Source organism: Notothenia rossii, assembly GCF_949606895.1.
Source record: "Notothenia rossii genome assembly, chromosome: 1".
In the NCBI taxonomy this organism is placed as follows: Eukaryota; Metazoa; Chordata; class Actinopteri; order Perciformes; family Nototheniidae; genus Notothenia; species Notothenia rossii.
Window position 1 is genome coordinate 45,019,896 of NC_136912.1, and position 27,234 is coordinate 45,047,129.

A 27,234-nucleotide genomic window follows, 5' to 3' on the forward strand; every position below is an offset into this window, starting at 1 on the left:
AACTGCAACTCGCGAGATTTGCGAGATTTGCGAGATTCAGGTTACCAAATAAGGAGTGAGAGTGACGCGTAGAGGAACCGGAAGCTGCGCTAGCCTCCGGTGGCTACCATAATGCTATCATTTAGTTTCTCCGATTTTTGCACAAAAATGGATTGATGGACCATCAATAAATAAGCCATGCCTGCTTCATGTATGGAAGAGGACCAGCGCCTCAAGAAAGCAATCATATCATCAGGTGTGGTCTCTAACATTTATAAATTATTATCTAGGGCTGCCCCGAATACCTATTCTCCTGTCCAACTGTCCTGGGAGCATACCTTGAATATCTCTCTGTCTGCTTTGCAATGGAACTCCATTTGGCAGTCAGCTATTTTCTCTTCTAAATGTGTAAGATTCAGGATCATACAGTTCAAAATTCTCAATAGAGCTTACATCACCCCTGTTACAAAATCCAAGACGGACAATAAACAGAGATTTATGCTGGCATGAATGTGGCAAGCGAGGTACATTGTTGCACCTACTCTGGGAATGCCCAGCGGTAAAAAAAACTTTGGTCAGAAGTAATATCCTTATTGTCTGAATCTTTAAAAGTTAATTTCCCTACATGTCCCATTGCATGTCTACTGGGTCTCAAGCCAGATGGCAATCCTGCAAGGACTACCGATCGGCTCTGGACATTGGCCTGTTTAGCCACAAAAAGACTCCTATTAAAGTCCTATTAAACTGGAAGGAACGCAAACCAGCCTGCTTTACTAGGGACTCATGGCTGAGGGAGTATCTGGACCTACTGAACATGGAGCGTGCAGCTTCTCTGCTGGGGGATTTTGAGGGGAGACAGGAGGATTGCGGTTCACTGTCCGCAGCTCTCCTATCTAACCCTGTCAATATGGCATCTCCTGTGTAATGTATAATGTATTGTGTATGTAATGTCCTGTGTATGTCACAATCAGCTGTCTTAGGAAGTCATCCATGCATCCACCCCCCCCCCCCCCCCTCCCCCATTACGTTTTGTTTAGTTGTTTGTTGTTACATGTTTTGATGTACGGTTTGTTATCTGGAGCAATGTCTGTTAAAAAAAAAAAAAAAAAAAAATTTTTTTTTTTTACTGTACTTGGGGTTTAACAGGTTAACTATCGCGGGCCGCCAGAAACATTTCCGAGGGCCGCCATTGGCCCGCGGGCCGCACTTTGAGAACCCCTGCCTTAGAGGGATGCGCCATTTACTCATAGAAGCTGGGGTTACAGTAGATAACCGGTGTTATTTTCCCCATACCGAACAAGTCGCTGCAAATTATCCCGCTTATTACATGGCCACATTCTCAACAAAGTAACGACATGACTCCCAATATTAATTGAAATGCTTTTATGGATTTAGAAAATGTTTTTATTGATTTAAAAAATAGTTGTATGTATTGATTTAAATTGACATACATCCGCTAAGAAAAATAGTCCGTTGTTACCGTTTTTTAAACAGTCTGAATGAAACGGCAGCTCTCAGCTGTGTATTTACACAACTAATGGCCCATCAACCACAGCTCTCTCCCCACCTCCCCCCCTGATCTTTCTTCTCCAGCAGCTAAATTAACTGTAGGTTACTCTGAGTGACCATAGACTGTATGTGACAAGCTTACAGTTAGTGACGTAACAACACCATAAAAGCTGGTGGGTTGAAAGCAATACGGGAGGTAAAAATAACTAGAATAATTGTGATTTATTTATTGTGGCTTTTATGTTTTTAGGTATAAAATGTTATGTAATTCAGGCTTATAGTTCACCCTTCTCTAAAAGCCTTCAACAATGACAATATTCATAGTAATTTAATAAATCCTTCCAACACACATTGTAAAAAATAGCCTACTGTAAGTTAAGAAATAATTCCAATATGTACATCTTCTGATGTAACAACAATAACATTATAAATAGTAACATAGCTGAACATGGTATTGCACATTTAGCTTTGAGTGTTACTGACCTGAGATGTTTTTATTACATGAATTAAGGTGACTGAGGCTTTTTAACATACAGGGATGCGAACTCATCAGGTATGAAAAAGGTGACAAGGATCCGAGCCCCCGGCCCCCCCACCTGTTATGTGCCATCATGACACGCAATGGCCCATCAACCACAGCGCTCTCCCCACCTCCCCCCTTGATCTTTCTTCTCCAGCAGCTAAATTAACGGTAGGTTACTCTGAGTGACAAGCTTACAGTTAGACACAACACTGTCATTGCAAGTGACCCTCAGTTAGTTGACTTTTATGTTCAACTGCTAAATTCGTTACTGATAAAAAAAAAGGGCTTCTACTGTACCTATTACCTTAACGCTATAACCGCCAGAGGTTTTTGTATATGCCTACCTAAGCCCGTCAAATCCCGCTATTACAGGGTATCTGCAGGATTCATAGAGATGAATTTACTACCTTTTACTACCTTTTTTACTACCTCCACAATATTTTTTACTACCAACACGACATCAAGCAGCAGCCCTTTTTGGACTACTAATTATAAGGTATTAGTGTGACACTGTCACACCCGTCATACATATCAGGTACACTAATGTTTAATTGTGATCATTAAGTATTGTCATTGTCAATTGTGTTTTTTTTTGTAGTGTTGAGTTGACCCTTAGCCCTAATAAAGTGAGTAATAACCTTGACACTTCTTAAACACATATCACTTAACAACCATAAATATTAATAATAAAGTGTCACATCACACACACTTACTCACAAACACGCATTCTCTCACAAACACGCATTCTCACACACACACACACACACACACTTAAGCAGTTACTGGTGCGTATTAATAATGCGTATTAATGAAAAAAATTGAAAATCAATCAAATAAATAACTTTAATGAACAATATGCTCTGAGGACTACAGCTTTCAAAGATCTGCTTCAATATAACATTCACCATATTTAAACACAATAACGTGTGTGAGGAGTGCATGTATGCACATGTCTGTGGGTGCGCCTTTGTATGGATGTTGTTGTTGTTGCAATCTACATTGTATCTAAGTGAATCATTTAAAACAATAACTGTAGGGGTGTACGTGTGTGTGTGTTTGTGTGTGCGTGTGCCTGCATTCGTCTGTGGGTGTGCCTGTGTGCAGTTGTTGCAATCTACATTGTATCTAAGAGAAACATTTAAAACAATAACTGTGAGGGGTGTACAGTCACAGAAGTCTCAGTTGTGAGGACTTATCTTCAATTATTTTCTCCAATTTGCAGAGCTCTTCTTTTTTTTCTTTCTGCCTTCTGCGAAGGGTATTGGACTTGATTATCAGTTCAGCCATTTTGGACCCAGCCTTTCCCTCAGCCTGCTCGGCCAACTTGTCCGCGTCCTTTTCCAGTGAGTGACAAACACGGCGAAGTACCTCTTCCTGTCTTCTGAGGTCCAGAAGCTCCTCCTCCACTGCCTTCCTCCTCAGAGCATGGGCAGCACTCTCTCTCTTTTTCTTTTCACTGTCAAGGTACAGTCTGTACTGGGATCTAGCTGATGAGGCAGAGGCAAGGAGCTCCTTTGTGAGGGGCACTTTCAAAACACCACCACAACTGTTGATCCTGTCACAAACTAGTCTCAGTGATTCCAGTGTGCGGTCATGGAGATTGCATGTCTCCACCTCTTTGTTCACTGAAAATCCTCTTTCCACAGTGGCTTGGCCATGGGAAAGAAGGAGGAGACTCTGGCAAAACTGCAGCAAGTCAGGGTAAGGCCTGCTGAGGGTTGTGTAGAAGAACACATCAAGGCGGTCCTTCAGTGGCTTGAAAGCCAGGAAACGTTCATCCCGTCCTTCCAGAGAGGTCAACGATTCGAACTGTTGAATGATAACATCACCTACAATATTGACAAAAACATAATCATTAATGACATTTAAGTACATTTCAAAGTAGAACACCCTTAGAACATGGCCTTCATTTGAATGACCTTCCCTGTCCCTAGACATACTGTATTTTTTCTTACCAGCTGGAATGCCACCTGTCAATCTCTTTCCCTGAAGGAATGTCTGCACTACACTCTTCATTTGCTTGATGCACCACTCCGGTTCTTGGTGGATTTGTGTGGGATCAAGGCATGCAATGTGCCTAACCATTGGAACCTTTAGGGGGGATTTGTCTTGCAATTTCATGACAACCTTAACAAGGCACTGCAAACATTCTTTCCTGAAGGTTAGCAGAGAGAGCTCCCCTATCTTGCCTCCTGGTTTGCTCTGAAGGGCCTAACAAATAGAGAACATTAATGTTCATACAAGGATATTTATTTGTCACATATATAGAGATACTTGTGTAAAACCTGTGGGGAAAAGATGTTGGTTGTCTGCTCTCTGGTGTGTGTGTGTGTGTGTGTGTGTGTGTGTGTGTGTGTGTGTGTGTGTGTGTGTGTGTGTGTGTGTGTGTGTGTGTGTGTGTGTGTGTGTGGGTGTGGGTGTGTTTGTGTGTGTGGGTGGGTGGGTGGGTGGGGGAGTGATGGGATATGTGAGTATAGTTCAGGATGAGTTCAGGATGCATAAACATTCACTGCTATGATTGGAAATTAAACTATGACAAGTTACACATTTAAAACAATCCTAACAATTTAACCAGAGTGAGAAAGAGGTTTGGTATATCCTCATGGCTGTGGTTCAGTTTAAGCCTCAATGCCAAAGGCCTGGTGGTGAAGACCACTGAAGTTTGAAAGATAACCATTAACAACCACACAATTACGATAGCTATATTGCTTACCACAGAGGTGGTTAAATAATGCCCAATGTTACTCATTCATTTTCTACCCTAATAGTTCGAAGTAACTATTTATTTGTGCCGACAGCACATTTCATGTATGACATTGAAAGTATCTGCAGTAATTACCTTGATGGCAGATTCAGCACCCAGGCCGATGTCCACATTTTTCAGAGCCACCCAGTTCTTCTCCTCAGACACCTGGATTGTGATAAGTTGCAGTGGGCTTCGGTCCTGTATAAGTTCCCTTTTAACAAATCGCCGCAGTAAAGCCTTAAAAGAACAACAAAAACTGTTAGCAATCAAGTCACACCTGTCAACTGATACAGTTTAATCACATTCAAATAAAGACAGTTACTCTACAGGAATTACATTTCTTACCATCAGGAGTTCTTTCAGATCTTTAGCAAAAAAGGGCAGCACAGGCTCGTCGGTCTGATATTTGGTCAGGAAGGGGTTGAAGCTTCGTGCAACTGACAAGAAGAACTGGAGCTTTGGAATTATCAAATTATCATCCCGTGCTGCCAAAATGATATCATATGACGCCGTGTTTGGGTTTGTCACCTTTTTCTTCTGAACAGCATCAACATATGTTAAAAGCACAGGCCAAATGTCGACAGCTCTCTCAGCCACAGGGACATTTTCCACCCATCTGTGGCCACAGAAAGATCGGGGAAAGGTAGAAGATCCTGTGGTGGCGGTGTAATCTTCTCTACGGGCAGGAACATTGTGGAAGATGTAGTGCATAGCTCGCAACAGTTTGTCTACCTGCCATGTTGCGAATCCTGCCTTCATGGCATTGTGGAGGGTGTGCAAGCCACAACTGCCAACACTGATGAGTTGTGCATCCCCATGAAGCTCTGAATGTTCGTTCTGAAGGAGCTTCAGCAGCTTGAAGTTGACATTTGGGCCATCCATACTGACAGACAGCAGGTGTCTCAAGTTGAGTTGTGCAACACATTCCTGTGAATTGTCACAAAAAACAAAGTTTATTGAAAATTTTAATCTGTCCTGTGGTTTTTGGTTATTCATAAAATAGACAATAGATAGACAGTAAATACAGTGCCAGTAAGTATAAGTCAAACGTGTTTCCCCCTTTGTAGTACCAGTATGCATCTTTCAGAAATATTAACCAAATCCTTCATCAAAATGTGACCCTGCAAGGCGAAACCAGTCGCTTTGGTAAAATGTACAAAACTAAGTTATTGTTCTCATATGAACGGCCATAAACTAAGCTTTCCAACGATATGTATATTGAGGCTATTGCTAGAACAATCGTTAAGATAACTGTATCCAAAGTGGCATGGTTCTCCTGTCATGATAATGCTAGAAGAGGAGAAAATCACCTTTTTAAGCGGCGTTGACAAATGGTATGACTGCTAATGTGTTGCATCTTCACCGGGCTTAACAGTCAAAACGTATGTTTTTCCGTGATTTGTCCACGATATGAAATGATATGTAGACTGTATACTGTCAAATTATGCGAAAACATGAAATTCAACATTTTAACCCGGATGTTTGTTTACCGTGGATTTTCTCAAAATAGCATTGAGCGCAAAGCGACTGATATCGCCTTGCAGGGTCACAAAACACACCCGACACACACGTCGTGTAGGCTAAAGCTTAGGCTAACTATGACATAAACATTTTCAAATGGGCATATAACGACAATAAGAAAGAACAAACAAGAAAATATCAACTCACTTTAATGCTTTGCAGCAAGTCTTCAGCCCTTGCATGTCCAAGAAACTGTGACCCAAAATATGAAGATGTCACGCGGTCATCTCTCCAGAACCGAACGTGAATATCCATTTGCTTCTTCTTGGCGGACTGGTTCAGAGACTCGTCAAACATGACAACATATGGCCCAGAAGCATTGATGCTATTTATAAGAAGCTTCTTAAAATGTGGAGCAATGCCAAATCCAAGGATATACGATGTCTTATCTTTGCCACAAACAAAACTTTTGGCTATGTCGGAGTCAGTGAACATGTTTTCGAACAATTCCCCAATGCCCTCATTCGAATTGAATGAATGATGGTTAGCTGCTGTGTTCAGGCACCAGAGAACCTCAGCCCTGAGGGCTGATGTTTGTGGCGGTAACGTCTGCTGTTTGGCTATCGCAGCCGTGGTGGTGCTGGTGGCACTGGTTTGCTGCCGAGGTGGTGCGACTGTTGCTGATAAGTTGGCATGATCTGCCGCGATCTGTGTGGTGCTGCTGCTAGCATCGCAAAACAACGAAATCGGCAGCTGTCCCCCCCTCACCCGAAGCCGCTGCTGGTGTATAGCCGATCCACTGTGGGACTTGATAGCAGTAATGCCGTTCCAGGTAACATTTATAGTTTTTTTGCAGACACTGCAAAATGCTTCACGGTCATTTCCTATGACGGGTTTAAGCCAGTCTTTATATAAGGGGTCATCAACCCATAATTGCAAAAACTTGCACTTCCCCATTTCACACTAAATTTGCTCGAATTTGCTAACATCAGAAAAAGTAGACTGCAACTGTGGCAAAAGGCGGCTCTGCTAACGTCAATTGTTGGAAAAAGGCGGAAAATGTTGTAAGCGTCGCTGATAGGCTATGAAGTCCACACAGGTTACCTCTACGTCATTGCTATCAACTACGCCTCACTCAGGTCCTGTTAGCACCGTATATATTTTTAAACTACGTAGGCTAGATGAAATTCAAACATGCAGACATAAATAATAAGCAAACAATGGAAACTCATTATATATTGAGGCAGAGTTTTAAAAAAATTACTACCAAGTCAAATTGCGTTTGTTACCTTTTACTACCTTTCAAGGGCCTTAATTTGGGTAGATTCTTTTTACTACCTTTTACTACCTTTTACTACCGCGCGGACACCCTGTATTAGAATGCAATTTTTAACAACATAGGGTGCTACATAACACACTTTCAGGAAAAGTCACGGACTGGGAGACTTTAATATTTTATTGAAAAAAAGTTACATTGCACACACACACACAACACACATCACACAAATTGACCCGATTGGCGGTTCTAGTGTTAAATAAACTCACTAATTAATGAAACCAGTTCAATACGCATTATTCTTATTCTTATCATTCTTTATGAGCACAGAAATAGTCTTAAAATCAGATCTGTTTTTTAAATGAAATCTGACAGCAGGCATAGGCTCTGATCACCTATGATAAACGCGCCGCACCTAATCGCTGGCCATTCAGCCACAGACACTGTTCGAAATGGGGGGGAGCCACCCTGAAGGCTGACTTTGAGATAAATAGGGGGAGCCCAAAACAATCGTGCATATTTGTGTCACACAGATTAGAAATGTTGAGTTTCTGTATAACAGTTCTGGAAATAAATAATATTTATTGTTCATTACAGTTTCTGAATATTTGTTTTATATTTGTGAATATGTCTGGGTGTTGCCATCTGTACGTGGCGGTGCTGCATTCTTACTTACGTTGCTATGGTTATGGCGGTGATGCCGGCGCGGTATTTGAAATGTTCATATTGATATTTTTTTGCAAAACTAAAACAGCCAAGCGTCACAGCTTTTGGATTCACAAGCAAAGAAGCGAAGGAGTCTAAAAATGACAACGTGAACGGAAAACAACTTTTAGTTGGCCGGCTGTAAGCGGCGTTAGGGTCGAGCTGGACAGCTCCACAACGAGGGAGAGGCCTCAACAACGGCCACATCCGCCGGCATAGTGACACCGTCTGTATTAGTAGAAGAGTGTTTTTATAGCAATTGATCGCATCCGCGCTGCTGCGCCAGTCAACAGAGCGTGCGTGTGACATATTTAGTAGCAGGATGTGCTCTGAAAAATAGGGCTCCCCGAAAGCAAATTGGTAATTCGAACACTGACAGAGCTCCCTCTATACAAATCAAACTGTAGACGGTGTGAAAGCACCTATTGTTTTAAATAATGGTCGGAATGTGACCTGTGAGCCTTCTGAATTACCGTGGGACAGCACATTCTAAACTAAAATGTTCAATCAATAAAGTAACATCTTATCTTAATAATATCTTCATATTAATAATAATAATAAATCATACAGTATGTGTCCGAAAGGGAGCAGGAGGAAGCAAACACAAAAATATACAACAAATATACTGCATATTAAAGCAAACGATTGTAAAGGTAAAAGTATGAGCATAACAAATAAAGAAGTGTTATGTAAACATTTACATTATAATTATTTAATATATAAAGACTATATAGTATTGAATTGCAAGATTAGATATACTTTAGTTGATCTAAAATATTGATGTGTTCAAATGCTCTTCAAAACACAACTGAAAGTCCATGAAACTTGTCTTTCTGTATTTGTGAATGAAGCGCCATCTCCTGGTTAAAACCTGAAATTGAAAATCTGGCAACGCCCTCTTGGAAAATAGTGGGAGGGCTTAACATTCCTCTATACTGGTCTTAGGCAGGTCGTAGGCAGGAAGCTGTAAGCTGGAGTCTGAAATGAAGTGCTACATCTGTATGTTAGAACTGCTTTACAAATGGTTCTTAATGATTAATAAAGTGTTTACAACCCAATTCATAACCTAATTATAAACCCTTTATGAATCATTTATAAGGGTAGTCTTATTGTAAAGTGGTACCCAATTTTCTTTCCTTTTTTCTCTTCTCTTAACTGAATAGTCCTGTCTTTAAGTATAATACAATATAAAGTCCTTTTCCTGCACCATTTGAAGGCTTCATAAACAGGCATTCTAACTGTATGTGTTTGGAGAAATAACACAATCAATGGCCCAGAATTGTACTTTATAAACTATGAATCTTGTGGTGCTTGAAAAATTACACACTGGCTAAGCCGGCCAGGTTATGCCTTTTATGGAGCCCTTTTTTGCAATATTTATTAAAATATTAGTTTATATTCTGGTTCTGGTTCTATTTCAACTACTTTATAAAGGAAACCTTTATTGGCTGAAATTTTTTATTTAGAAAGGTTTTTGTGACAAATAATTTCCAAAGTAACCTTTTTTCTCATTTTATATATCACTTTCAAATGTTTACACACAACATTATTAATTTATACATTTTTATCTAATGTTCAGTTTTTTTTTTATAATGTATCAATTAATTTGATTATATTTCCTTGAGGCTGAAAGATATCCAGCAGTTCAACATGCAAATGTTTAATACAAGTAAGTATATTATTATAACAGGGAAAAGTAAATAAAATAAGTTTAGTAGGAGGATGTAGATTTATTTTTTCTCTCACCTTGTAATTACACAATCAAACAATCAATAATTTAGCTCCGGCCTTCACTCACAATAAAACATTTTGTTGAATTGGACACATTTTTCGAAGCCCAATTGACTGACATGCAATGCCTGGACTGATGGAAGAATCTGCGAGGAATGAACTAGGAGCAGAGAAATAATCATATTTTAAAAGACAGCAGCTTCATAAGAGGCCAACAAGAGTCACAAGGGTTTTGTCACGCGATGTGGAGGTGAAATGTCACTCCTATCTTTTTTACTGATATACTTACTGGACCATTTCTTTGCCACACCCTCTGACACTAGTTTAGATGTAACTGTATTTATGACAGTAAAAGAGCTGCTCTATACATCTTTACATACATTTGCAAAACGTTTGTCAAGATTATGACCCTTCTATTGATGTAATTTTATTCTCTTTTCTATGTCTGTGTTTTTATCTCTGATCATTCTTTATAAAGAGTTTTGCTCCATAATAACTAGTAGGCTAACTAATGATTAAAGTTTTGCACTGTTGTGCTTAAAGGTGGGGTATGTCATTTATTTCCGAAACACTTTGTTATATTCCATGGAATACTCTTAACATCCCGATAGGATAGCAATGAATACATTAAATGCTTTGACAATAAATACATTAAAAAAATGTCATCTGTGGAAGCCGTGGTACTGTAAAAAGCACGACCAATCATTTTAGCCAGCACGGCTAAAATAACTGGATGGCCTACCTGCCTGTCAGCCTTCCATCTGTGCACAAACTTATCTCGTGCCCTCATTGGTCATGTGGGTGTTCGTGTGTTGGAGGATGGGCTCTGAAATGCTGCGTTCACACCGGACGCGACGCGAATATTCGCTTCGCTCTAAAAACGCTGCTATCGCATCGCTCTAGTCCAGGGGTGGGGAACCTCCGGCCTCCGGGCCGTATACGGCCCGCGAGACCATTTGGTACAGCCCTCGAGGTAATTTATAAAACACACGCAAAAAAGAAAAAAATTCAAGAAATCTAGACCGCAAAATAATTAAACAAGCGAGTGCCTGTTTTTCCTGGCCAAGGTCAGGGTCCTTGAACACAACACGAGCCTAACGTGTCATCAAGTGGTATATGTCTCGTCTGACAGGAGTGTAGTTCTAACGGAGAGCAACAGAACGCGGCTCCGGGCCGGGACTTCACAAATTGCAATACCCATAAGGAGCCGTACACATGCCGCAGTTTTTGCGTGGCTGTGTCTTTAGTTGAAAGCCCAGTGGCGATCTGTTCATCTGTCATACTGATCATACAGTCAATAACGTTGTTGTTATTAGCATCTGGTTAGCTAGCTATGCTAACGAATATAAGAAGCTTTTTCTCCAACCAGTGAGGTAAAGGCACATCTTTATATGATCATTATAGTTATAGAAAAATAAGAGAATAAAGTAAACAGGTATACAATACTAATATGACAGTAAAACAAAGTTGTTATTAATAAACAAGAATACAGTTTAAAAGGGAAGTGATTTGTAAAATATCCATAAAGGAAAAAAATCTGCTTACAGTTCTGTTTCATATGGGGGTTGAGAGATGTATCCATAGATCTCTTCATGTTGCTCTCAAAGTGCACCAGATTGATGCTTTTAACTTCAACATTTAAAAAAAAAATCTTCCTGGTGGTGCATGCCCCCAAACCCCCCTAGATGAGGTTAGATCCGCCCCCCCCCACCCCACTTAAATCATATCCACATGGATATAAAACTAAATACATTTGCACACATCTTGTGTCCATATCTTTCCGTTTTGGTGGTCATGCCACGGTGCATGAATGCGCGGGTCATGGTCAAATATCTGGATTAAGAGGTTGCTTTTTCTTTGCACAGCATGAAAGAAACGCGAAATGAATGGGCTGTGATTTGAGTTTTTTAAGCAGACGTTGAGTTCAATCATTTGTACGGCCCTCGAAGGATGTTGTAAAAATTGAAATGGCCCTTGAGAGGAAAAAGGTTCCCCACCCCTGCTCTAGTCGCTCGAGTTTAATGCTACGTTCACACCGGACGTGATGCGACGTGATTACATGTAAAGTCAATGCAGAGATACGATCAGACGCGAATTCGCTCCGACGGCACGCATGAAGCGGTGGACGCGGCGCGAATCAGCATATCGTTAGCCTAATAGCATAATTGCCCAAGTCATTTTTTGGCCAAATTGTGATATCTGCCTAACTTTACTCTCCTACCACTGCTGCATCACCCTGCCTTATTGCCTATGTCCTCAGCCTATCAGAACGCATTTTAGGGTACAAAATCACTATCTGCCTAAGTCGTCTCTTTGACTTAGGGATTTTTGACGCTACATACAAAAATGGCGGACCGCATGAGACAGAGGGTTCTGCTGACCACAAGTGAAGCATTAGCTCTTCTTTTTGATTCATCTGGTGAGCTAGTTCATATTTCTTCAACTTTCTAGACACTAATTGTACTTTCAGTCAATCAAAGGGATTAGGAACTGTGTGTTTAAACTTTTAATCACATTTCTGCGACAAGGTATGATGAAGTAGCAACACTCAGCAACTTTATTTTCTTCTGCTTCAGGGTCAGGAAATGAACTTGATAACAATTTAGAGAAGGACTCAGAGAAGGATTTAGATGACAGTAGATGTGAGAAAGAAGGAAATGACATAGACATTGGGCAACGGATTGAAGAAGAAACAGCCGATGAAGCCTCCAGAGCTGATTCTGATCCTGATTCATGGTCAGAAAGTGAACACGATGACTCTGTCTTGGATGAGGACTATAGACCTAAGAAAGATGACCGCCCAGATGATGATAGTGATGCAGACACGGCTCAACATAGTGAAGAAGAGGCTGCACTTGAAGCTCCCGCTGTTAAACGTCATAAGCGTCCAAGGTCACATATGTGGAAGCAACAGGTGATAAAAGAGAAGCGCCTTAAGGGGGAGAATTACAAGAACGCAACGGGACAGGAGAGGCAGCCAAAGACCATGGGCCCACCCTGCACATCACAGCACTGCTTAAGGTCGGAGAAACGAAGTTGTGAACTGCTGAGTGAAGAAGAGAGAACGGATATCTTCAACAATTTCTGGTCCATGCCCTCCTGGGAGACACGCAAGCTGTATATGCAGACTTTAGTGGAAAATGTGCCTATAAAGCAGAAGAAAGGTGGTGTTGCATCAAGGAGAAAAACGTCCCTATCATACCACCTGCAACTGGCAGATAGATGTAAACTACCTGTGTGTAAGATTATTTTCTGTTCAACCCTTGGCATTGCCCCCAGAACCATCGGATCATGGTTAACTGTGGACATGAAAACCAAAACTGATCCGCCCAAACCCAAGATCAATAAGACTGGTCCACATATGCCCATATAAGATGCTGACCAGACCTTCCTGAAAGAATGGCTCTCTGGGCTGCCTACTGTTCCATCCCATTACTGCCGTCAGGTTCCCTCTTATCAGGATAAGAAGTTTGTGGAGCCGGGAACAGTTCCAAGTGACCTTCACAAGGAATACCAGAAAGCTGCTGGTAAAAGTGGAGCACGTGTTGTGAGTGAGACATATTTCCGAAAAGTGTTCAGTGAGCAGAAATACTCTGTGTTCGTACCAAAAAAAGACCAGTGTGATGTATGTATCGGCGCCAAGGTGGAAAATATAGATCAGGATACCCTTACTACTCACATGAAATTAAAGGCTCAAGCTCAAGCTGAAAAAGCTAATGATAAACAGGAATCCAGTGACAAGGTCTCAGTGTGGACAATGGACCTTCAGAACATTCTTCTGTGTCCCAAGACAAAAGCTAGCAAGATGTATTACATAACTAAATTACAGATGCACAACTTTACTTGCTTCAACCTGGGTAACAAAGATGGATATTGTTACGCCTGGGAGGAGCATGAGGGCTCCCTCAGCAGCAAGGTTTTTGCCCATCTGCAGTACAAGCACTTTGAGTCAGTCCTTGATGCCAACCGAAACATCGAAAAGGTCATAATCTGGAGTGATGGCTGTGGTTATCAAAATCGATGTTGTACCATCACAAATGCGTACCTAGATCTGGCCATGAAGCATGGTGTCACCATAAAACAAAAGTTTCTGGTTGCAGGGCACACACAAATGGATTGTGACTCCATGCATAGCCTCATTGAACGGCGTACCATCAAAGATATTCACACTCCACGTGATTACATTGTCATCTTTGAGACTGCACGTTTGCACCCATCCCCATACAAGGTGACCCAGCTATACCACAGTGACTTCATGAAGTTATCTGGGGCCTATGTCACCAAAATTCGACCAGGCAGAAAAGTTGGCGACCCCAGCTCTCCAGTACTTGGCAGATGGGCGAATCCGGCACAAGTTGGATTTTGAGTCTGACTGGGAGGACCTACCTCAGCGACTCAGCATCCCCGAAGAACCGGTCCACTGGGTCCCACTCTTTCCTGCCCAATTGCCAATTACTCTCAGGAAATACAATGACTTGCAAGCAATGAAACCAGTACTACCAAGAGTGGCCCACCAGTACTACGACAACCTCCCTCATCAATAGAAAACGAGTTCACACAGCACCTGAGTAGGATTTGGTTAAGGTTAAACAAGTAAAACAACTTGGTTAAGGTCAGACATTAAGAACAACTTGGTTAAGGTTAGACAGGTAACACAACTTGGTTATATTTAGGAAAGTAAAACTACTTTTCTATGTTATGTTTGTATAAATGTGTACAAAAAGTTGTGTAAGAAAAATGGCCTAAGTCATGGCACATTCTGCCTAAGTCATTTTTATTTGTTATGCAATTGATGTTGTGTCTTTTTTTTTGGTGCAAATTAGTTCACACATCTGGTTGCACTTACTGTTACAAAATCAATAAAAAATACCAATGTGCTTGCTAAAAATTTAGTTTTTTCTTGTTTTCCAACAACATTCAAATATGACATGGGCAATTATGCTATTAGGCTAACGATACAATGTTAGCTTAGCCTGGTCGACCCAATCTCCATTCAGAAAACAAGCATTTTAAAAGGTTTTTCGCCTGCCGTCTTGTCTGCAGACTTGTCAAGCATTAATTCATGGTTTTTACTAACCGGTATCAGTATTTTGTTACTTCGGCATCATTTAGAAATGTGTATTACAATTTAATCACGGTAAAATATGTTCATTTTCTTGTGGTTGTAGCTCCCGAGCCAGCGCGTCTTGTTGAATGATGCGAATAAACACAGCTGGCAGCCGCGGTTAAACTCGAGCTACGAGAGAGTCCGGTGTGAACGCAGCATAACCGCGGCTCCCAGCTGTGTTTATTCGCATCATTTCTAAAACTGAGCATATTCTGTCAGCTCAGATTTTATTTCTGCTTTTTTAAACTGTAGTATGTGCTCGTCGTGTGTTTCATTGATTGTGTATAGGCTACTGCCTGAATATGCTGAATGAAAGGCAGGTTTTCCTATCAATAACATCTCTGAGCAGATGACCGGTGGTTAACTAACACAAAGCCCCGGTGACGCGCAATGCACGAGCAGTAGACGTCACTTCAGTTATGTTAAACAGATGTTTGTGTGAAAAGCATTCGATGTATTGTTTGTTGTCCGGATTTAAAGAGCATTGTAACGCATAGCCCATATAACAAAATATGGACTATGCTGATAGTATATGGTAGCCTACGATGCAAACACATACATGTATAAACCATAGACTGTATATATAAAGGTATAAACACATAAAGATATGCATACCTCCGGGATCTGCAGGTGGAATCTGGTGGGACTAACGCGAAGCAGGTCGCCAAGGAACGGGAGAGCCCATGGTCCGGGGGGGAAGTTCGCCGGGGCTCTGTTCTTCAGAACGTCCGCCACCATCAGGAAGACAAAGAGGAATATCAACACACTCTGACAGTCCACACACTCCCAGCCGAGCACACTGCGAACAGCCTCCATCCTTCAGCTCTGTTCGGAGTGCTGAGAGCTGCTCTGTTTTACTCTGTCAAACAACTTGTTGTACAATTTATCGACTAATCAACGCTCAGAGGGAAGTGGGCGGGGTGACTCACCTTCAAAATAAAAGTCTGAGTTCACTTCAGTACACTACTCAGATTACCGAAGACAGTAATACTAATAATAAAGTGTTATGGTACCTGTCTCCAAAAAGTGGATACAGTTAAATACTTGGGTCTATGGCTTGACTCTGAGCTCACATATCGACCCCGTATTGAATACATGCTGCAAAAAGATGATCTAGTTTGTTACTAAGTCCAAAAAACTGCTTCATCATCACACCCACTGTGACTGTACTTCTACTCCACTACAATTCAGAGGTAAATCATGGCATACTTTTACTCCACTACATGTATTTAGTTACTTTACATACATGGATGAATGATGTTAAATCTAACCAAGTGTTACATCAGACTTTAGTTCCACCTGGAGTAAATCCACAAGCTACCCTGCAGTATACAAAGTCATTCAAACTAGCTGCACCTTTACCAGCTTTGAGAACACTTTAATGATCAATCATTATTAAACATATCATATTATTCTGAAATGGGCCAATGTGCACAATGACTACTTTTACTTTTGGTACTTTAAGTAGGCTATATGTTAATGCTAATACGTTTCTACTTTTACTTGAGACACATTTGAATTGCAGGACTTTTACTTACAACACAGTATTCACTCTGGTACTTCTACTTTACTTGAGTACAAGATCTGAGTACTTCTTCCCCCTCTGCTCTTAAAGTAAGCCACTCCTTATGCATTAGTAATGTCTAAGAATTTACTTAAATGTTTCGGCAAGAAAAAAGGTAGGACAAGTTGTGTAAATGTACAACTAAAGAAATATTTTATAATATATATTTAAAAAGCATTAATTGCGTTATTATGATGCAAAGTGATGGTAAGGGGCTTGGAAAAGCATCATGTTGCTAAGGCTCCTCACACTGTAAGTAAAATCACGATGTGGAGTTGACATGTCACTCCTATCTTTATTACTGATAATAACTGACCCATTGTATTGCCCCACCCTCTGATACTAGGTCAGATGTAACTGTATTTTAATACTTTAAATAGACTTCTGCTAAATACAACTTTTACACAGTACACTTGCATTACTGGTAAATCTTCCTTAAAAAAAATGTCAACCATACTTTGTCCATGCACATGCCTTCAGTCGACCAGCTGACAAGTTGAAGCTCCAGCTTGTTTTTCACCTCAGAGGCAAACAGTGTTACATAAGATTAATGCCATGCCTTTGTTCAAATAGCCTAATATGACCTGCAGCCAAATAACCTGAGACCACCACAAATTTTACAGACGGTCTTTTAAAAATATATTTACCATTACTTTGCAAGCACTTTTTGAGACGTTTGTTCCGTTTTATATGAATCCTGACAATATCAGACACTGGAGTCCACATAGCCTTCCACCTGGAAACTGTGAAGCAGCTCACTCAGGAGTACGTTCCAGTGTTCAGCTTGGGGGGAGGCAGCGAGAGGATGGTGTGTATTTCAGGAGAGAATATGGTCAAACAGCTTTGTTGTCCCTGAAATGTCTTTCCTAAATGAAGCAAGTTCTTCAGGGCAAAACTAAATTCCTGCATAATGTGTTCAAGATCGACACAGTGCTAATATTATGGCGTTCGTGATATACCCATTTGTTAATAATTCGCTAACACTTTCCCACGGGCATAGCTTTGAGCAAAGGTGTGCGAGGTCTCAGTCCATATCTAATCTTGCACACTGCACAACCCATCAGCCTTATATTTGTTGTGTTTATCCCTTTGTGTTCATTCATGCAGGGATTCACAAGTTTTAATACCACATACCATCATTGACTGCTGACTCCTCATTACTCTTAACCGGCCAGTACAGTGGGCTTGTTTAGTTTTGAGTGTTTGTAGCTCTGTAGTTTGGCTAATAGAGCTAAAAGCTATTGGTTCTATAACTGAGTATGCCGGTTGTTTTCTGGTAAATGGACTGTACAGCTCTTTATCAGGTCTGTACGACCCCTCGAAGCGCTTTACATACGAGTCATTCATACCTCATTCATACAGAGCAGTTCCACTTGCTTTGGGAAGCTAGCATTAATACACATTCACCATTCGCCATCTGGACCAAGATACATCGACATGTTGACAGCACGGGCTGGGATGGAACCATATGGAACCCACAACAGTTGCCTTTTCTTACCAAATAAGTTGTAATTACTCAACATTTTGATGCTGTTTTTTTTAATGCCACTAACAACTATAGATGATGATAAAAAGTAAAGAAAAAACAGGAGGTAGTTACAATCAGTGTGGTACTAAAATATGGATTCAGGCTTTGCACTACTGTAGTTGTTTTGGAAATGTGTGTGTGTGTGTGTGTGTGTGTGTGTGTGTGTGTGTGTGTGTGTGTGTGTGTGTGTGTGTGTGTGTGTGTGTGTGTGTGTGTGTGTGTGTGTGTGTTAATAAGAAGCTTGGTAGCCCCTGCTGTCAGTTTAATCTCCCCTTTGTTTTGCTGTGTCCAGACCTATGGTCCAGACCCATATGGGCTCACGCACGCACGCACGCACGCACGCACGCACACACACACACACACACACACACACACACACGCACACACACACACAAGCATACGTTAGTGTGTCAGTGTGCCACCACAGGAGAGGATTAAAACCTCATGTCAGAGACAGTTTATGAGGCAACCATGCTTAGAAACAATAACATATTACCATGGCATTAGTATCTATTGCATTCAGTCAACAAGCCTCTGCCGGGTGTTGCTGTGTTGGTGAATTCATTTAATCACGATTAAGTGCAATCATGACGTTTACTGTAAAGGAGGGGCGGGCGTGGCTGGAAAAGCAATAGAAAACCATTTCAGCTTGACTGACACCACATTCGTCCAATCAGTGATGTTTTTGTTGGGACAATTCTGTCGTTGGACCCTGGCATTAGAGTTTTGTAGTAACCTTTCTTACAAATATGTCGGCCTCTGGGAATCTCTTGGCCACCAATATTATGGATAAGAACACAATTGTTTAGGAACAACTTCCGTGTTGGCGGAGTGGCCTGTAGACAGATGCAAGCTATTTTAAAGAAGTTAAGGAACCAGGCAGCTTGCAGCCCTAACGCTAGCTCACAGTTGTTACCGCAGAGCTAGCTGTGTAGTAAATAACGTTAGGCATAGTGCGAGGTAGCCACACATTTAAGGTATTAGCTTGACGCTGGGAAAGCTAATTCAGCGCGCACAGCTAGACTCGTTGCGGTACAGCTTGCTGGCACCGCTGAAGGAGTCGTACCGATTTTATGGATGTAACGTTAAGAAGCTGTCTCAATTTATTTTAATCCCAGGAGGAACTAACACCACCATGACTGACACATCCCATTCACCGTGCCTGGACCCAGAACAGCTGTGAAGCCCTCACAGGTGAGCTGAAGTGTTAGCCTGCTGCTAGCCAGGGCTAACCAGTGTTAGCTGAAGGATAGCTAATGTTCCATGTACAGGTAGCGAATACAGTATACTTAGCCTTACCTTTCACACTTACGGCCTAAACCACGAATCGTATTTAGTGTGTTGTAGCTAATATATAGGTATTATGTTATACATCTCCCCTGTATCCTGGTGTTTCATTTCCATCCCCGTGCTTGTTACCGTTAACCCCAGTTATCTCCACCCTCTTTTCATCACAATGGCCTCGCTAACGTTACAGTTATTTTCTAATATAAACTAGCTCACCTTACAGTTTAGCTGGGTCTTTAATTGCAACTTAATTGTGCTTCTCATGCCAGGACTGTAACGTTATTACCGCAATATGTGTCCCCACCCCGGCTTCGAGATCACCCACTCTCCAGTGTGGGCTGGATGTCTTTCTAAGAACACAACGCTATGCCAAATTATTGATGTGAGATTTGCCTGGATGTTTTGAAGATCGGCAATCAAACCGAGGAGCCGCTGCAAGATTACATACATCCATGCCAATTTCTAGATTTTATCCCACAATATCGAAAAAATGCTTTATAAAATGTCTCGTTAAATGATCACTTGCTAACCGTCCTTATCACACTACACATCTGTCAATTACAATTGTCAATGTAATTTGGCGTGCTGTTTTCTTTTAAAAGTGAATGGCACGTCTTGGCCGGGCTCTATGGTTTCCACTGAGCTGTCAAACCGTGTGAAGCAGTCAGTGCGTGTTGCGGCTCAGCTGTGTCCATGGAGCCTCCTCTGCATGCATCTGAGAGGTTAGCAAGCCGAGCGATTCCACTCAAATCGGCTCTGCAAAATGTCACTTATACGTAAATCTAAAATTGGAGACTTATTGTCTCGAGATAAGGATGTTGGCATCATTTGTCCGATTGGGTTCATCTACCAATGCTCCAACCGCGGTTCCTCCTGTGCTGCCGAGCCTGCTGCGGGGAGCACACACACACCCTGGATTTCTGTGTGCATGTGCTGTCAAGCTGGAAGATGCTTTTAGATGTAAGAGGGTGCCATTGTGTCTGGGGATTTAATAGCATTAACAGCATTGTAGAATAGTGGTTCTGCTTGATGGTCAGCTTTGAACAGATCACATGTAAATGATTCATAGATGATTAAAGGCATAACTAACTCAATGCTTAATGAGCTTGATGAAATGCAGCTGTGTATGTTAAGAATTCCTCTACAAAATACATTTTAGAAAATTGAGAGCACTCAATAAGGGTTAGTGTGTGAAAAACAATTGTGCTCTAAATGTCACCATAGGTTCAATACATTATAACTGTAATAACATTGGAACTCTGCAGTGTGCAACTTACCTTTTTCATTTATTTTCGTAATGATTGAAGGCACGATGATAGGTTTCTGTAACGCTATAAAGCAGATGTAGCATATCCTTTTTGCACAGTCCAGGAGTTGGCATCATGCCACTTGGACGTACCTGGTTCATTTGACAGAGTTAGAAACGTGGATTTCTGCCATTACATTACATTGCATTGCATTTAGCTGACGCTTTTATCCAAAGCGACTTACAATAAGTGCATTCGACCAGGAAGATACAACCTTGAAGAAAACAGAATCATATAAGTACATCAGGTTTCATAGAGCCAAACATTTCAAGTGCTACTCAACTGGCTTTAGAAAAGCCAGCCCTTTATTAGTATATAAGTGCTTTGTTAGTAATTCAATCGCTCGAAGTGGAGTCTAAAGAGATGAGTTTTCAGTTTGCGCCGGAAGATGTGTAAGCCTTCTGCTGTCCTGATTTCAATGGGGAGCTCATTCCACCATTTTGGAGCCAGGATAGCAAACCCACGTGTTTTTGCCGACGGGAACTTGGGTCCCCCTCGCAGTGCGGGTGCAGCGAGCTGTTTGGCCGATGCAGAGCGGAGTGCACGTGCTGGGGTGTACGGTTTAACCATGTCCTGGATGTAGGAAGGGCAAGATCCATTCGCAGCATGGTACACAAGTACCAGTGTCTTGAAGTTGATTCTAGCAGTTACTGGAAGCCAATGAAGGGAGCGGAGGAGTGGTGTGGTGTGGGAGAATTTAGGAAGGTTGAAGACCAGACGAGCCGCTGCATTCTGGATGAGCTGCAGAGGTCGGATGGCACATGCAGGTAGACCAGCCAGGAGGGAGTTGCAGTAGTCTAGGCTTGAGATGACGAGAGCCTCGACCAGAACCTGCGCTGATGTCTGGGTCAGCTGGGGACGTATCTTCCTGATGTTGTAAAGAGTGTATCTGCAGCAGCGGGTTGTAGCAGCAATGTTTGCAGTGAAGGACAGTTTGTTATCTAGGATCACACCCAGATTCCTTGCAGTCTGAGTCGGGGAAACAACAGAGGTGCCGATGTCGATTGTTAGGTCAAGAGTGGGACAATCTTTTCCAGGAAGGAAAAGCAGTTCAGTCTTGTCAAGGTTGAGCTTGAGGTGATGAGCAGACATCCACTGAGAAATGTCTGCTAGGCAAGCAGAGATGCGTGCGACGACCTGGGTCTCTGAGCGGGGAAAGGACAGAATTAGTTGGGTGTCGTCAGCGTAGCAGTGGTATGAAAAACCATGCGGGCTAATGACAGACCCGAGCGAGTTTGTGTACAAGGAGAAGAGGAGGGGACCAAGAACAGAGCCCTGAGGGACCCCTGTAGTTAATTAACAAGGGTCGGACTCGGACCCTATCCAAGTAACCCTGTAGGTGCGGTCTTTGAGGTATGAGGTGAGGAGGGAAAGTGCAGTGCCTGAAACTCCAAGTTCTTGGAGAGTGCGAAGGAGGATCTGATGGTTCACCGTGTCGAATGCAGCAGACAGGTCCAGAAGGATGATGACAGAGGAGAGGGAGGCTGCTTTAGCAGTGTGCAGTTCGTCAGAGACAGCAAGGAGAGCAGTTTCTGTTGAGTGACCTGCCTTGAAACCAGACTGGTGCGGATCCAGAAGGTTGTTCTGATGGAGATAACAGGAGAGTTGTTTAAAGACAGCGCGTTCAAGTGATTTAGATAGGAACGGGAGGAGAGAGACAGACCTGTAGTTTATAACATCAGAGGGGTTGAGAGTGGGTTTCTTTAGGAGAGGGTTTACTCTTGCCTCCTTGAGACTTTTTGGAAAGTGACCAGAAGTTAGAGAAGTGTTGATGAAATGGGTGAGAAACGGTAGAATATCAGTAGCGATAGTCTGAAGGAGGTTTGAGGGGATAGGGTCCAGAGGACAGGTGGTAGGACGGGCAGAGGTAATGAAATGAATGCCATGAAATGTCTACATGCCTATATGCATGAACATGTGGCAGCCTGCCAAGTTCATAGATATATTGGGTAGAATACAAGAAGCGCTATGCTATCTTGTATTCCTGCTTGTTTGCATGGCAGTGTGCATGTGTGCAATCAGCCCATGTCATCTCAGAATGTGTGGATGCATTGTGCACAAACCTGTCTGTGGCATAATGGTGTTGTTTTCTTTTATATTCAGAGAAGTGATGACATAGGCAGGCTTTTATACTTCATATCTATATCCAATTGTCCATTAAACCAAATGTGTCACCTTGTTTAACTTGTGTAACTGGAGCAAAGGTTATGCTTATGTGCTACCGACTCATTAATGGTCCACAGGTACCGCCCGAATGCAGCCCAACATTAGTGATCATCATGCATACCGTAGCATCGGGTATGACGTTATGCTCGTTCCACACGCCCTGTAGTTTATGCACATCTACAGGGCTCGACATTAAGGACTGCCCGATGGCCCGGGGCCATCTAGTATTTAGCTCGGGCAATGAAGCCTCACCTGCTGGTTGCCCGATCGGGCAATCTATTATGCCAGTATCATGCAGCTCGCGGATCCAGTAATGAGTGATCCGACAGTAAAAATAAGCATATCTATAACTAGTTTAGGTAGTTTGAGAGGTAATTAAAATAGCTACGTGTGATATTCTAACCTGAAGTGTTTGTTTTGTCCGCTCACCGCTGCATGTGATCATGTAGAGCTGCGTGTCGACTCGTCAGCAGCAGCTGGTCTCTCTCTCCCGTCAGATTAGACTTCACTCGCGTTTATGTCCATATTGATCAGATCCAGCTAGTTCTAGCTAATGATATGACTACCTGCTTATTAAAAGACACCTAAACAATAAGTATCGCTATGCAACCGGGTGAGGCCACAAAGTATAGCGCAGCATTATGCATTTGTTTACATGCCCACCGGAACCCCGAGGCATTACCAACAGATCAACGCACAATCAACCCAGACAGGACATCTCTTTCTCCACATTACGTGTTAGACATTAGAATTGACTATTATTGTCTGTCACATACTCTTCTTGTCTGTCACATAAGTGGCGCAACTGAAGCGGTATTGCGCTAAAGGGAAATTATTTTGAGAGATTTAGATTTGCCGGCTAACGGGAACTCCGACGTCACCATGTTGTGTGCTTCGCGGATGCGCTCGGCTCCTCTCGACCGCTGCTTGGGTCTGCTCGGTCAGCTTCCGGATGAGGAATTATTCATTCGACCAACTTACAGTAGATAACATTACAAACATTTTTAAAAGGGGCCATAATAGTGTAAATAATGTTTGTTTTGACAGTTATAACTGAATGTAATGTTTTCTACTTTTTTACATCTGATGAAGGCATTTGCCTTCATCAGATGGAAAGTGTCTTGATCAACAACTTAAGTATTTCTTATAGCTATGCAGGGCATGCAAGCGAGCAAACAAGAGCAAACAAACAAGTGAAATGAAGAATAACATTTAAATTGTACAATATAATATTGTGGTGGTTCATCTTATAATTCAGTCTAGAGAATGCACCAGACAGCATCTACAGTAAGACCTGGAAAAATCTAAATGTTCTAGGGGGAGGCCCCCCAAACCCTTCGTGCCATTTCGTCCGTCGGCATTTTTCAGGGCAATCTCTATTGGGCTCAGGGCCATCTGTAAATTAGCTTAGATGGCCCACAGGGCCATTAATACTTAATGTCATGCACTGCATCTAGCTTGTTTGTTGACAAGAAGAAGACAAAGAAAAGAATCACAGTCACCATTGCTCACCAACATAATTCCTCTTTAACGGAATACAAAAAAAGCAACCTGGCATTAAACTCCTTTAAAACAACAAAACTTCAAGTAGAAGATCAATATGTGGATAATAGTAATAATAACATCTACCTACAACACTAGGGTGTCAGTTAATGCACTGTTATAAAGCAGGTTTTTGATCACATTGTAGGTTAAACTACCTAATGTATAACATATTTGGTGTTTAGACTGACAGGCTGAGGTACATGTTGTCTTTTATGACCAACCTCCTGTCATTTCGACTATATAAAAAGGCCAGAATGATGAGATGAGATAATGGGGAGCATCGCTCTAGTTATCTCCGCTCTTCAAACATCCTTAATGCTGATGAATGGGGCCGCAGTAATGGATAAGGAGAAGTAGGACGGGTCCATCTGTCACGCCTGGCCTGAGAAGATGCACTACTTCGCTTATTGATTTAAGGGTTAAAGTCTGGAGTCCATAAAGGGAACAACTGTGTGACTTTCTCTCTCTGCTTGTCTCTGTACCTGCTAACAGCCTTTACTGTTGAAGCTGCTGAGCTGTGCGTGCCCTGTGATGAGCCAATGACAGGGAGGCAGGCAGGTAGTAGCTCTGCTGAGCTGTTAGTGCCATGAGGCCGATTTGAAATGCCAGAGCAGTGATCCTTACTAGTGTTTATTCCTCCGGGTCGTCTTAGGTCCCTGCCCCACGAGGACGAAAACGGTCGTTTGCGTTACTGTTTAGTGTCATATAGACCGTTCTGCCACACTAGGACGACCGAATATGACAGTAAACAACTGCGGAAACGATAACGGGTCCCAAGGTGGATAGAACGGCATACGCAACACTCTGGGGGGTCCAACGGCTCCGTGTGTACGCCTTATACCAGGGGTGGGGAACCTTTTTCCTCTCAAGGGCCATTTCAATTTTTTCAACATCCTCCGAGGGCCGTGCAAATTATTGACCTCTGCTTAAAAGTACTACAATCACAGCCCATTCATTTCGCCTTTCTTTCATGCTGTGCAAAGAAAAAGCAACCTCTTATTCCACAAGATGTGTGCAAATGTATTTAGTTTCCTATCCATGTGAACATGATTTAAGTTGGGGGGGGGGACCTAACCTCCTCTGGCATGCCCCCCCGGGAAGATTTCAAACTGTATTCTTGTTTATTAATAACAACTTTCTTTTACTGTCATATAGTATTTTATACCCGTTTACTTTATTCTCTTATTTTTTTATAACTATAATGATCATATAAAGATGTGCCTTTACCTCACTGGTTGGAGAAAAAGCTTCTTATATTCGTTAGCATAGCTAGCTAACCAGATGCTAATAACAACAAAGTTATTGACTGTATGATCAGTATGACAGATGAACAGATCGCCACTGGGCTTACAACTAAGACACAGCCACGCAAAAACTGCGGGGTACTGCTTGGAAGTGCTGGAGCGACGTTCTGGTGCTCTCCGTCAGAACTGCACCCCTGTCAGACAAGACATATACCACATGATGACACGTTAGGCTCTTGTTCTGTTCAAGGACCCTGACCTTGGCCAGGAAAAACAGGCACTCGCTTTGTTTAATTTGTTTGCGGTCTAGATTTCTTAAATGTTTTTCTTTTTTGCGTGTGTTTATAAATTACCTCGAGGGCCGTACCAAATGGTCTTGCGGGCCGTATACGGCCCGGGGGCCGGAGGTTCCCCACCCCTGCCCTATACGATCATTTTCTGATAATGATGAGGCAATAGCCCCGCCTCTCCCCACCTCTGCTGCTCACCCCCGCGTCAAAGTAAATTGCACACTGAATTCAGATTAGCCTATACTGTATATCTTTCTCTCGATATGGACATAAACGCGAGTGAAGTCTAATCTGACAGGACGGAGACACGCAGCTCTGCTCACCTGCAGCTCCTCCCGCTGTGATGCAGCGGTGAATGGAGCAAAACACACACTTCAAGTATAAATATGTTTATTTTTACTGTCGGCTGGGTCACTCATTACTGGATCAGCTGCTGCATGAGACAGACACTGACGCTGTCTGAAGAGAGGGAGGAAAAAGAGAGGCTCCGTGTATTTTATTATTATATTATATAGAGTCGTTATTCATTTGTTTCAAAGCTCAATAAATAACAAAGAAGACCTTTGACCGGCACTTTTATAATTTTGTCTAGAAGATTTCAACTTTAACACACGTTGACTGGCGAAAAAATCTGCCCGGTTCTCTCGGCCCCCACCGCGGAGAATAAACAGAAGGGCAACCATGATTCTTCGCTGCTTTTGTGGAGGAAGTTACAGCGCCACGTACAGGCTCGGCATATGTACTGCAGCTTCTCCAGCGGTTGGAGCTAAACGGAGCTGTCTCGTGTGGACAGACACTATCCGGTGAATATTGCGTGTGGACGGAAGCTTTTTTGCGTTTGCGTTAATCCTATGCGTTTTCTAGAATGCGTCCTCGTTGGGCCGGGGCCTTAATCAACCTACTGGCTATGAATGATTGTTTTGGACAGTGGTTGTGTGAAAAGAATCAGTCACCATCTCCAAGTAAAACCCTGCTAATTGCTAAAAAGTTGAATCTAGAAACACCCTGACTTGGCTGGGAACTGACAGACTTTGGCTGGGAACTGACAGACTTTGGCTGGAGGAGAGTTTCTAGTTGGTTCCTTTTGTACTTATGCAAGAGTCAAAAACTTCTGCTTTAATGCTGAACAAACACTCTCCCAAAAGGCAACAGGTCACAATATGTTATTAAACTTAAAAGTATCTCTTAATGCAGTGGTTCTCAACTGGTCACGCCTCGAGACCTACTTTGTTCCTTTGTCCATAAATCGCGACCCGAAATTTTGAA

The 27,234-nt window shown here is 42.2% G+C and overlaps 3 protein-coding genes across 5 annotated transcripts in view; 1 reads left to right on the forward strand and 2 right to left on the reverse strand.

Moving 5' to 3' along the window:
- LOC307017001 (cytochrome P450 2J4-like) overlaps positions 1–15,944 on the reverse strand; it is a 40,295-nt gene extending 24,351 nt beyond the window's left edge. The window contains exon 1 of one of the 2 annotated variants that reach the window (XM_079646418.1): positions 15,653–15,932. In XM_079646418.1, the coding sequence (XP_079502544.1) occupies positions 15,653–15,853 (201 nt within the window). In that variant the 5' untranslated portion in view covers positions 15,854–15,932. Of the gene's footprint in view, positions 1–15,652 lie in introns of both variants that reach the window. The other variant, XM_079646419.1, reaches the window with a different exon arrangement.
- On the reverse strand, positions 2,841–7,434 carry LOC307016991 (uncharacterized protein). The gene is made up of 5 exons (XM_079646407.1): positions 6,426–7,434; positions 5,103–5,684; positions 4,851–4,994; positions 3,967–4,222; positions 2,841–3,840 (listed from the first exon to the last, which is right to left on the reverse strand). The coding sequence occupies exons 1-5, from the start codon at positions 7,173–7,175 to the stop codon at positions 3,179–3,181; spliced, it is 2,394 nt and encodes a 797-aa protein (XP_079502533.1). The 5' UTR covers positions 7,176–7,434; the 3' UTR covers positions 2,841–3,178.
- Positions 15,945–18,671: 2,727 nt separating the features above from the next.
- The window catches only part of LOC307029170 (palmitoyltransferase ZDHHC5-A-like), a 42,944-nt gene continuing 34,381 nt past the window's right edge, over positions 18,672–27,234 (forward strand). For both annotated transcript variants that reach the window (XR_013805242.1, XM_079664894.1), the window contains exon 1: positions 18,672–19,323. The gene's annotated coding sequence lies outside the window, so the exon portion shown is untranslated. The remainder of the gene's footprint in view (positions 19,324–27,234) is intronic.

What these genes read in the sequence shown, in the direction of transcription:
- LOC307016991 (XM_079646407.1), bottom strand. Translation starts at nt 7,175, where the DNA reads ATGGGGAAGTGCAAGTTTTTGCAATTATGGGTTGATGACCCCTTATAT. An exon ending in ACTTGCTGCAAAGCATTAAA is followed by an intron (nt 5,685 to 6,425) that starts GTGAGTTGATAT and finishes GACAATTCACAG; the next exon opens with GAATGTGTTGCACAACTCAA. An exon ending in GTGCTGAATCTGCCATCAAG is followed by an intron (nt 4,223 to 4,850) that starts GTAATTACTGCA and finishes TCTATTTGTTAG; the next exon opens with GCCCTTCAGAGCAAACCAGG.